The 12,615-nt window shown below is 41.3% G+C and overlaps 1 protein-coding gene across 1 annotated transcript in view; it reads left to right on the top strand.

The window, feature by feature from the left end:
- The window catches only part of PLPPR1 (phospholipid phosphatase related 1), a 125,257-nt gene that overhangs the window by 95,165 nt on the left and 17,477 nt on the right, over nt 1-12,615 (top strand). The window contains exon 5 of the mRNA XM_062018275.1: nt 10,687-10,819. Coding sequence (XP_061874259.1) covers nt 10,687-10,819 — 133 coding nt within the window. The remainder of the gene's footprint in view (nt 1-10,686; nt 10,820-12,615) is intronic.

Here is a 12,615-nt window from a genome sequence, read left to right as displayed (position 1 = left end):
GGGCTGTGTGGAGATGCTGTGACTATCTCATACAGTGCAAGCTGTGTATAGATACTGTCCAGCATCAAGAAGTACAGTAGTCACCCTAGACGATTGATCCAGAGCTGGAAATAGCTAGAAAGCTGTGGGTTATGCTATGCTATTACACTAGCTATATACTGCTTAATCTGGAGAAGACATGGTCAGGGACAGCACAGGGCTCTTTGCATCAGGCTTCATTGTGGTCTCTGCATACCACCTCACGGAGACAACAGATCAAACTTTCCTGGGAAAACAGTTTTCTTTGCATTTTTAATGAAGTACATATTAATACTTTATTTAATGCATTATTTGCATTATTGTATTATTACTATGTTGTTTGATTATTTAATATATTATTCCTTAGTATTGGTCTAATCTTCAACTAGAGTAAGTCAGAGGAATCTTTTCTGTTCTCCTGACTGGTGCTGAGCATAATGTTTTTATATGAACAATTTCCCTTTATTTCTCATTCTCTTATTTTTCTGAAAGATTTTCTTCTCCTTGCAGGCTAACTTCAGGCTTCTGCTTTAGCTAGTAGCTGTTTTCATCCAGTCTTCTTTCTAAAGACTAAGTTTTGGCAACGATCATTAATAGAAAGCTAGTAAATAAGATAGAAAGTGAGTTGATTCTCCCTAAATTGAGTCCTTGCATTACACTGCTAGTCAGATCACTCAGAGTGTGAGTATCCTCAGCTGTCAGTCTGGTACCCAGATGAATGTTGCCTGTCATTCATACTGTAACAGTCTGGGAAGAGATGTTTGATCCAGTTGAATTTCCCAGGGAGCCATTTCTATTTATACGGAAGTGATTGTACTCTTTTTCTCTCGAAAACAAACAAAAAAAGGCAAAACCAAAACAAACCAGATAAACAGCACAACCCACACATCTCTTCTTCATGGGAGAGAGCTTTGCCTGCATTTGCTGTGGATTAAGTTGTAGCTTCACTCTCTGGACTTTGCTCTCAGGAATAATCAGACATCCAGCAGCTCCTCTGTAAAGAAATGACCTGAGCCACAGGTGATGCCAGTACATCCTTAAAAATATTTGTTTCTCTCTGCAGGACACTTGTTGCTTCACTTTCTGATAACAAATTGGTTGGTTTGGCTGAGAGGATTGACAGTAGTGAACGTTACCTCTCTGCATATTGCCACTGTTCTGACACTTCCTGGGATGAGAGGAGTGATTACTGTTACAAGGGGTGGAACCCAGCAGCAACAAGGGAGCACTGATGGTAACAGTTAATGTTTCTGGAGCTATGGAAAATAGTCTAGGAGTCAGCACAAGCTCCCTCATCTGAGACACAAGCAGTGTTTAAGTGCAGTCTTGTTGTGCACAGATCAGGAGCAGACTCAAAGCCCTGATTTTGGCATAGCTGTGAGGTGTTATAATGCTTGCAAACCAAAAGGGAACATCTTTGTGAATTTAATGGAATATCTTTGTGTCTCAGTCATTTGGCTACGACCGTGGCCATAGGGAAAATGAACGCATGCATTTTATTTCTTCCTTGACAACACTTCTCAGAAGTGCCGTTGTGGGTTGGTACCACTGTGTGTTCATTTCCCAGCACTTTTAGTGCCAAAATAAATGAGACTGGCCTGTTTATCCAGAAGCTTTATTTGTTGTTCTTGAAACATGGAGCCACTGACTGTGTTTAACCATTTGTTTCTGCTGCATTGGGTAGTTAAGGATCATACATCAGAATCACAAGAGTTTTTTTAATGCTCCTGCTGATAACCTTTTAGTCTCTGATAATGAGGGCTTGTTGCAAGGGGAGGTGCCTGAATCTCATAGTGGTACTGTTTAATAAATGGAAAACATATATGCCTGACTCTGTTCAGTGAAATGCATCTTCCTCCCAAATGTTCCACTGAGGATAGGTCAAAGGCTTTCATCTACTGTATTAATTTTTAATTTTCTGAGTGTGGTGGTATTAGCATCTTTGCAGCAAAGTAGCAGGATATGGTGAATGGTGTACCTGCATAAGGAAGAATTTGGGTTTTTTTGTAAAGAAACAACTGGCCATTTTATTTCAGATTTAGTAAATTGTCTCCTGAAACATACATCTTCAGACTCAATTTCTGCTGGCGACACTGTACAAAAGCAGGTTTCCTGGAATCCTGTCTGTTTTGAATTGAACTTGTAGTTATCCATAGGTTCTGGTGCCACAAAGAACTTAGTTAAGATATGTATGATTTCATCTTCATCTCTTACCAGTTGTTTCTAATGACTTTTTTTTTTCTCAGAGACTTTCCCCTTATGGTGGAAATGAAGCCTTACAGGCTGTTCAGTTGTACTGATGTTTTTGGCAGTTGGTTATTGAACACCTGCTAAATTTCCAGCATTCCTGTTGTCATGCTGAGATGCGTGTAGGAGTGCTTTCAGCGTGTCTCATGGTAAAGCAGAAGCTATGGTTAAATAATTTTTATTTTTGCGACAGAAATGTGTAATCCTTGACAGTCATGGCTGTCACTTGGGTACTGTAGCCACCAGCCTGTCTCTTGGGGCGAGGGAAGGGGAGCGCAAGAAGGAGGATATTTGTCTCTGTAGTCTTGCAAGAATAGCACAGAACTTTGGTCTTTGCTTCCACCACCTTTCAAAAGAGCAAAAGCTTCCAACTCTCCAAAGACTGCTTTTGTCTTGGGCTTCAGGTGGCCTACGGCAACATGTCTGCACATTTGGATAGCTGACCTCTGCATTGCAGAAGTTTAGACAATCCCTCATTTTGGTGGTTCTAGGTACTTAAGGAAGGGTAGAATTAGCTGGAGATTAGCTGAGGATTTTTTTCAGTGTTGTAGCACTTAAAATGCAAACCTTTTTCTGAAGGTAAGTACAGCATTGGTATTTTGTTCAACTGTTTTTTTCAATGATAAGGAATGTGAAAATTAAAAGCAGCTTGTAAGTTTAAGTATCAGAGCTTGAGTTCCATGATCACATGTCTGGAGAATTTAAGTGACCTGTTACAGAACAGCATTAGTTATGCAAAGCCTGGGAGTGCATATCAGTGTGTTGGGGTGAGGAGGGGTAAGAAATAATAATTCTTTTAATTTTTGACACTGAGAACTTATGAAAACAACCTTTAAATTGGAACAAGTTGCTTTGTACAAACATAAAATGTTCACGCCATTTCCTTAAAAGTATTCTGGGATGACTCCACCACATTTATTAGTGTCCCTCAAGACTAGCCTTCCACGTACGGGGTTACTGCAAATCAGCCAATTCCCCAGCTGGTGCTAGACAATCCTCCCAGAGTTCAGAGCTGCTGCTCCATCCATTTTGATTTGTTTGCCTGCCCAAGAGAAGCAGAGAGGCTCAGAAGCAGAGAGGCTCAGGAACAGAGAGGCTCATTTCAGCTCACTGAAATGAGTACTGAACAGCAGAAGAAAGCGTCAAGGGCACCGTTCTTTGTTCCCTTTAAGTAGAATGTAAAATGTCACTGCTGTTTTCCTGCAATATTCAGTTTCTTTCCTTCCATTTACAGGTTGAAAGTGGCAGCTCAGTACTATTAATTTGTGCAAAGGAGTATTTGTTTTCAGATAATGTTGGAATCCATGAACTGAACTGATCTGATTATTAATTAGATGAATTACAGCATTGATTGAATTTATCTGAAGCAGGAGGAAATTTCTCTCTACAATCTGCACTTACCTCCCAGGCTTCAGAAGCATCATTCTTTTAGATTGTTCCCCTATTCTCTCTGCCACCTTGCTACCTTGGCTTTGGCTAGTACAGCCATGTTATTGCAGTGATTTACTTCTCAAAGGGAATTTCTGCCTGTGTTGGCTAATTCCCTTGCAGCAGTTCAGCAGCAGATGCCAGGAAAACCAAGAGCAGCTAATGCAGTACTTGGTTACAGTCACTTCCTCTCAGCTTTTTCAGGCAGGAATACCTAAGCTCTGCTGGTGACAGTGATGCTCCTGTGCTACAGTGTCCTACCTGCCATGCTTCACCCCAGTGCCAGCACAGCAAGCCCGGTGGTAGCGGAGAGGTCAGCGTCAATGCCCCGTACTCCTTGTTGGAGTACTCCTTGTACATCCTTTTTCCAAGGGATATGGTTTTCGCTTTCAAGACTGATCTTTTTTTCAGTTTGGTCCTTGGGGAGGGGGATCTCCACTGAGGGGTATTTGGCTGCACTTATGTTTTATCATCAGTAAACAGCACTGGGGTTGCTCACAGGGTGAAGCTGGAGGAAGAGCCCTGGGTGGAGAGTCCTCTGTGAGTGGTGGCTTGTCTCCCTCTTTTGGAGACTTGCCAGACCCCAGGTTGTGAAGTGGTGAGCAACAAGCTGGGGTAAACAGGAGTGAGGCACAAGTGTGCCCATCGTCCTGTGTGAATGTTTTATATTGTGATATTTGCACACCATTCTGCAAAATAATACATACACCTTGTTTTCCTGGTGTAACTCTTTCAGGTGCTTCTACTGACAGTGTCTCCAAGATTTCATAATGCCTTCCAGTAACATGTTAGTTTCTGAGGAACAATGCAGAGCTGTAGAAAATCTCTTCTCTTGATTAGATCTTCAGTATAATTCTATTAGACAATTGTACCATAATAGATTGTCTTCTTGAGAACAACAGTAAAACAATTGTGGGGTTTGGGCAGCCTGGTATCCAAATTGTGGATTTCAATCCTTTTGACATGGAATAAAAGAAACCAAATTGCTTTTTCTGGAAAAGGGCTTTTAAATGTTCTTTTCTGTTGTTTTTACTGGGAAGGGGAAAAAAAACCCAAAACAGAAAAAAAATCCCAATCAAAACCCACAAAAAAACCCTAAAAACAAGCAAACTAAATCAAAATGAGATAATAAGTAAGTGAATGCAGATGAAGGTTTTGTCCTCAGAAGGTTAAGGATGTGTAGCTGAAGATGTTGCTTTATTTCCTCTTACAGTTTTGCTAAATGCAGAACTGATTCCTGCAGGCTTGAGAAGACCCATTGAGGTGTCAATGACAGAGTCTGAGAAAGCTCAGCTGCCCCCTAATCCTCATAACCAGTGATGGTACTTATGGTGTCAGGGAACACTTCTGCCCTCCCAGGCAGGCTTGAGTCGGGGTCCTGGCTGCACATCACAGCAGAAATACCGTGTCCTGGAGAGGATGCCAAGGCAGGCCTCAGTGTGACTGCATCCCTCCTAAAGTGTCCTTTCTCAACAGTGTTTGCTGCCTGGGTTTGACAGGAGTCTCAGCTGTGCAGTGTCAATATTTGGCCCTGCAGGTAGCAAGTAGGATGACAGATCAATAACCCTCACAGCCTAAGGCTAACTAGGAGGGAGAACTAAGGAATTAAGGAACTAACAACACTAAGTGAAAGTCAATATGAGCCATGTTCTTAGTGGTTACTGTAGAAAAGAAGGAGACAGACTGTTAAGAGCACAAGAGACAACCCTGCAATGGGCAGAAGCCACGAGAAAAGAAACTGAGTATTAGGAAAAATGTTTTTACAATGATAGTAGTCAAACACTGAAACTGTGGCCCCTTAGAGACTGTGAGATCTCTCTTCTTGAAGAGATTCATAACACAGCTGCTCGAGACCGTGGCTTCTGTTGGCCCTGCTTTAAGTAGGAGTTGGACTAGAGGCCTCCCAGGCCCCTTCCCGGCTAAATTTCTGTATGGTTCTATGCCTCTGCATTCTGTAGTGCTAGTGAAAATTTTCTGCTATTTAAATAATGACAAATAAGTGGAGCCAAGAGCTCCCACGTAGAGCCTGAAGAATGTCGCTTATCAACCGGCAGCTGTGCTAATGCAGTCCTCAGATACTGCACAATGAAAGAGGACAGAATTGCTTTTGGCCCAGTGCTGGTGGCAACACCTGCTAGAACACTCTGCAAAGCTGACCTTTTGGTGAACAGGCCTGCTTTGCCCATGGAGGGTTTTATGGAATTATTCTGAAGCTGTCTGATTGGGGTTAAGAGCTCCATAACCTTCATTTGCTTATATTCTGTATTTTTGAGTGTTCTGCACTTAGCTTGTCTCATAGCTAGTGTCTTCCTTGTATCATCTCCTCCCCTTGGCTGCTATTTGAATGCTGCAGATTTTATTAATTTAGTTCTTTGTTACATAAAAATGCAGCTTATAGAGGGTTTGGGAAATGTCATACTGCTTGATGAAACCTGTCAGAACAGAGAGTGATGATATCCCAAGACCCAGGTTCAGCTTGTTTACTGCCAGAAGTTTTTGTGTGTAATTTCATGTTTCTGGATACAGTTTCTGTGTAGAAAGTGGTATTAACAAGAACTGTCTGTCACAAGATGCTGTTAGAGTAAACAAGTTGGAAAATACTTCCAGAAATCAGAATAACGTAAACTTAATGCATAGAAAAGACAGATTTTGTCTGTACTTCACATAATTCTTCTTAATATGGGATCTCTGTCATCTTGCTGGAATCGGAAATGCCATCAGGTTTGCTTTTTCGTGGAATGCATCAGAGAGATGTTTCACAGGGACACTTCAGGCAGTCCCAGGTTGTGGGCACATCTCTGTGCATCCTGGCTGGCTGATGCTTCTCTTTGTCTATCTGTGTGGAATGAAAAATGTCTGTAATGACTTTCACACAACCCCAGTGTTTGCCGCAATGCTTTTTTTTTTTCCTCCCATTTTTTGCCCATGAGAGAGAGAGAGGCAGGTGGGCTGTTGAGATGTGGCTTCTGCCAGCAGGAAAGTGGAACTGCATGGAGGCAGTCAGGCCAGATATCACTGGAGAAGTGGGGTGAGCGGTTTGACTGAGATGCACTGAATCTGTTTTCATATGGATGTGACAGAAAAAAAGGAGGCAAGACTAGGGCAGCATGACTGGAGCCAGTTTATGCAAAGGAGGAATTAGATTCTGCCATTCTACATGCACAGGTGTTTGGAGAAATGTGAATAAGGGGGACGATTTTAGCTACTAGAGGGGAATGTGGCAGGAGAGTGAAGCAGAGCCGCAGTCCTCAGCTTTGTTACTGGATTTGAATTGAGGTAATAAGCTAATAATGCCCTGAAGGCGGTGAAAGGACATTAGTGAAAAGGAATAAGAGTCTTAAAGTTGGACCCATTCTTGGCTGTCAACATTATCAATAACTACTTTTCTATATCGAATGTAACCCTTCAAGGCTGCCTCCCACCCACATTGCACAGTTCCTACAGGAGTGCTGCTACAGGATGCCACTCTTCTGATACCTCCTCTTTTTTCTAACCCAGACTAATTCCTGGTTATTTTTATTAGTTTATCATTATAAATAAACAACTCTTCTTGATGTTTACCCCAGCCTAATTTTAGAATGCAGTTGTGCGAAGAATCGTTTAGCAAGAAGAGTGTGAGCTTAACAGAAAGTGTTATGGGGGACAAAAAAAAAAAGGATTCCATGTCCCTTTATAGTTGTTTTATTGATCAATTTGATAATTAAATACGTGATAACTAAATTAATTGATAGTTAAATTAACAAACTGTTTCTGATCAGGGCAGGAGTGCAGGAAGTATTGGGTGCTTCTGTTGTGCTGAGAACTTGAAAGGAGGAGATACGATACTTCACTGTGTGAAAACATCTGTTCACTAGTTGAAGGACTGTAATTTCCAAATCTTATAATGGACAAAAGGTTGTTGAAGAGGAAAGTGGAACAGATCATTTTATCCATCTCTTTGCTCAGGAGGAGCCAGGAAATAAGTAAAGCATGTGCAGCAGAGGTTTCTGGGAGCTGAATGTTGAGGAGTAAGTATTGGTGACACTGCCAGTAATGGGAAGGCAGAGTAAATTGAAGAAATTTTCTCAATAGACAGCTTGAAATCAGGAGAGGAAAAATGTCTGCTGCATGGGTATTTCTAATTCATATTGGCGCTTTTGGGGCATGATACCATGGGGCATCATCATGGTATTGTTACCTAATAGTTATATGAAAAGGAATGCGAGCAAGAGTGTCCAAACAACATAACCTCAGTGTTGTGGGCTGCTGTTGTATTCATTTCTCCTAAATTAAGCCAGTGTGATACACTTGCATTGTTTACCCAAACAGAAATAAAATAAGTAGGTGGCTTGCTGTTTTCTTTTTCCATCCATATCTGTGTATCTGTATTTATATTTCAGATTTAGAACTGAATTGTATCAATTCCTAAGGCTCTGATTCTATTCTAAAGAAGCTAAGGTATTTAACAGTGTCAATTGATTTTGAGAGGCCAGCTGGACAATTTGGCTGGATGCAGACCCTGCTTGTACAGAATCATCAGGTTTTAAATTATGAGAGTCAGCAGAGTTACTTGGCTTCAGAAATGCCTAGAGAACCAAAAAATCAGTTGAGAAGCTATTCAGACCACATTCAATTTTTCACAGCTTGATTACCTATTAGAACTAGGTGCCCAGGCCCCAACTGAATTTTTAGAGAACAGCAAGGCTCACGTTCTACCGACCCCGTTAAGCATACAAGGAAACAAATTCTTCAGGCAAATAAATTCAGTGCCAGAGGTAGCACAAGAAGAGTGCAGTTGCATTCAATCACCTTACAAATTCAGAGTTATTACTGTACACCTAAATTTTATATTAAACCAAAGGCACCATTCCCTTAAAAAAAATCACATTTTGATCTGTTACATTATAGGAAATCTGGGATAACTCTGCTTAAATTAGTGGAATTGAACAGATTTATAGCCTGGCAAAATTTTCTCCTAAATCCAACTGCAACTAATCTATCCACATGAGAGTTGCTAGGAGTATGCCAGACAACTAAATTTATAGAAATAAAGATGAGAATTGAAGTGGGAAGCTATTCTGTTAACTTCTGATGCAAAGGAACGTAAAAAAGGAATGTGTGATTAAAGGAGGACTATTAATACGTTTTATACCTAAGTCTCTCATGTTTGAAAGGTTTGGATTTTTTAAAGTCTACCACCCCATGTAGTAGAATAACAGTGCAGAATATCCTCAGGGTGTGAATTATCTCTCAATGTGTACATACAGCCCATGCAGACAGAGCATTAATTCAAACTTCTGACCGTTGTCATAACTCAAATCACAAAAGGCTTGAAACAGTGTCACTTTTAAACTGCTTTAGTGCAGATGGTCTCTTTCTTAATTCCCAGCCCCATAGTTAGTGAGCTGAGCTTATTGAACTGCTTGCCAATTCTGTTAAGAGCAGATGGAGTGAAACGGGATAAAGGCAATATTTCAGTGTGGCTCCCATGCATCAGCTCCCACTCTCAGATGCCATTATCGACATACATTTTACAACTCCACATCTCTCACCATCAGCGGTTAGAATTATAAAGAGGTTGAGCATACTCATCTTGAATGTCAATAATCAATAAGGATGCTCATCTTAATAAGGATAAATTGTTGCCCTTGAAACAACATACCATTACATCAGTCAAAATAAACTGAAGACTACTTCCTTAATGTTTATACCAACTCTGTGTGTCTGTGCACATGTGCATGCACACGCACTTCTGTTGCACATTTTTTCCCCTTCTAAAGCCTGCTGGAGAAACATGGTAAGTGGGACTTTCAGAAGTGTCCACTGTGATTGGACCGTCACCGCCCTTAAAGCTTGTGATTAAATTCTGTCCAGCTTTAGCTAGGGCAGGTAGACCTCTGTGCAAAAAACTTAATTCATGAGTGCTTAGGAAATACTGATCCTACTTCTACAGGAAGCAGTTATAATTTTTAAAGGAAGCATAAATGTTCTTATCACAAAAAAATACTTAATGTGTGAGCTAACATCAAGATCAGTCGATCCCTGGAGACTTCATTTTTGGTGTTTTAATAAATAATAAAGGATATTTAGTAAATAAAACAGGCCAGAAGTTGTCCTCTGATGCTCAGACTAGATGACGTGTCAAATGGAGAAACTCCTTCTGTGTAAATAGCAGTAGCTGCAGGCAGCTTTCGTGGCGGGACTTGCCCCAGGCATTTACCAACAGTCTGTTGTCCACAGGCCAGTCTGTTGACCACAGGCCAGGCTGCGACAGGGATCACACTAGCAGTGTAACAGTATAGGAGCCTGGCTGTGCTGCACCCATACCCTGGCACTTCTTAGTTCATTGATACTAATATAATGCACTTGTCCCGAATTTTCAGTGACCTTCCCAAAAGTTTTGTGCCTTCATATCAGTTTCCACTATGAGTATGTCCTTCATCTAAATTTTCTTTCAAAGTTGGCAGGAGCTCTGTAACTTATCTGACAGTCTCAGGTTAATACACATTTAAGAAGGTGTGGAGGCTGTGGGAAGCATCCAGTATTGCTGAGGCTCTTGCTGATAAAATGTTGGGGTAGAAGTCTGCAGCATTGCTTTCTCCTCCCGCGGATGCCTAGAAGCTCTCTGTCTGTGAAGTCTGTAGTATCAGTGAATTTTAAATGCTCAGCACAGGACATGACAAATTCCATTCCAATTGCACATAAAATTGGGAGCTTCTGTGATCCACAGTATTCATTAAAGCTCACTTTGCCCTCTGTATTCTAGGGGTTGGTATAAAAAGGCCTAATATTTGTTTTGTCTTGCCACTGAGCACAAGAATGACAGGTACTTTTCTTGGCTGGGAGCTGGGTCTATGTCAATTCGTCTCAAGTAAGTGTAGCTTTGCGGTGGAAGTTCAATGTCCCAAAGACACACTGCTTTGTAGTAGTCTCTAAGGGCTGGAACCACTTGCTCCTGTTCTAATGTCTGCTCATGTCATTTTTAACCTTCCGTTCCTTTCTTTTTCCTGGCAGATTTTTATTGGTGAGATATCCATGTATTTCATAAAGTCAACTCGAGAAACCCTAATTATTCAAGAGAAAACTATTTTGACTGGAGAGTGCTGTTACCTGAACCCACTGCTTCGAAGAATAATACGTTTTATAGGTAAGGATCCTGAGCACTGCAGGCTTAGTCCCTGTTTGCACCAGAACAGAACGAAACATCCTAATAATCTACACCACAAAATTAATTAAGCTGTGAAATCTTTGCAGGCGTCTTCCACCTTAGAGGGATAGTCCCCCTTGGGATTTGCAAGGTAATGTTCAAAATGTGCCATATCATGCTATCTGGAGCTGGTTTATATCCTATTCTGCTGAGCTTAATGCTTCTTCTGGACCCTTGAAGAAAGGTTATGCCAATCAAATCCTTATATGAATAATTTCATCATTGCTAGTCTGTGCAAGCTGCCCATTTTACTTACAAATTGGTCCTCACCACTCCATCTCATTGCCATTTTTTCTTTACAGCTCTAATTTTAACATCCATAGCTCTGCTACATAATGTTCAGCTGAGCACAGTGCAAAAAAGCCCAGAGCCCACTTCAAACTGATGTTATTTCTATTGTATCTGGTTTTGTGTTAGAGCTTTCATTGAGTTAATTGTTGAGAAACAATTGAGGAAGTTTTATCATTAAACCATTTGAAAATTGCTTTATATGGTGCTTGCAAACTGCCATGCCTTTTTCACACTGGTGATTAGTGGAAAAAATGCCTACGAGACCTTACTGAGGGGACCATCCCATGTTTCTTTTGGAGCTGGAAGAACAGTGTTGCAGCTTGCCTCTCGTCTGCAGCACTGATCGAGAATCTGGTTGTCCTCTGAAGGCTTCCCAATTCACAGCCATTTAAGCCACACTCCTCGGTGTTTTAAAGATAAGGAGGAATGGTTGCTCACTTCCTAGTAGCGACAGAGTATACACACAAGTGTCTCTAGCTTCCCTCCATACTCATTCAAGTCCTAAGTTCATAGAGGGATGGGATGGGATGGGATGGGATGGGATGGGATGGGATGGGATGGGATGGGATGGGGTGGGATGGGATGGGATGGGATGGGATGGCTTAGACTAGTGATAAATATGGCTCCCAAGTCACCAAGATGGGCTTTGCCCACAGAGCATCATGTCTCCTCCCTCCCTGTATACTCATAGATGTAGAGCATCCTTACACAATAGATGTTGCAGAGAGATGGGTCTTAATTCACAGTCCATGTTAAAAGAAGCAATAGAGAATAAAGCTGAAAAGACCTGGATCATTTCTTCCCTGTCACTGAATTTTTTAACTTTATTTGCAAGAAAAATGTCTGCTAGGACTGTGGCGAGGATTGTATTGCTTCTGTGGAGCATGGCCGTGGCTGTAGGCAGGGTTTCTTGCTCAGAGCATGGAGTTGCAAGTCTTATCTTGTATTAAGGCTTTTCATCAAATATAGCTGCAAAGGAGAAAGAGCCATGGTTTTCTTTCTCCCCCTCCTCTCTCTGTGCTGCCTCCTTTATGCTTAAAGTTAGGAAGTCAAACATTTCTTTTACCTTCTGCCACACTGGGAGTGGAGACAAACCACTCATGGTTCATAACTCAGCCCTGGCTTGTGTGCTGCTGCTAAAAACAGGAAAACATAGGAATGCAATTAGAAGTAAAATAGCCTTGAACATCACATAGGATATATCAACGAATGGTAAGAGAGAAGCAGGGTACCGAAGTCCACTGGGCCACTAAGGGCTGTTTGACTGTTCCACTACATTCAGCATATTGCAAAGTCCTGATCAAATACTCTTGCCTGCAGGGCCAGCACTAAAAGAGATTAGACCATGGAGGCTAAACATTTGCTCTGTATGTTTTCTTGTAGTTAGCTTCATTCTTAAACATTCATTTCTCATCTGGTGGAAGAGAAAGGAGTAGCAATGATAC

This window comes from Colius striatus, chromosome Z (assembly GCF_028858725.1).
Source record: "Colius striatus isolate bColStr4 chromosome Z, bColStr4.1.hap1, whole genome shotgun sequence".
NCBI lineage: Eukaryota > Metazoa > Chordata > Aves > Coliiformes > Coliidae > Colius > Colius striatus.
This window is presented reverse-complemented; position numbering and strand designations above follow the sequence as displayed.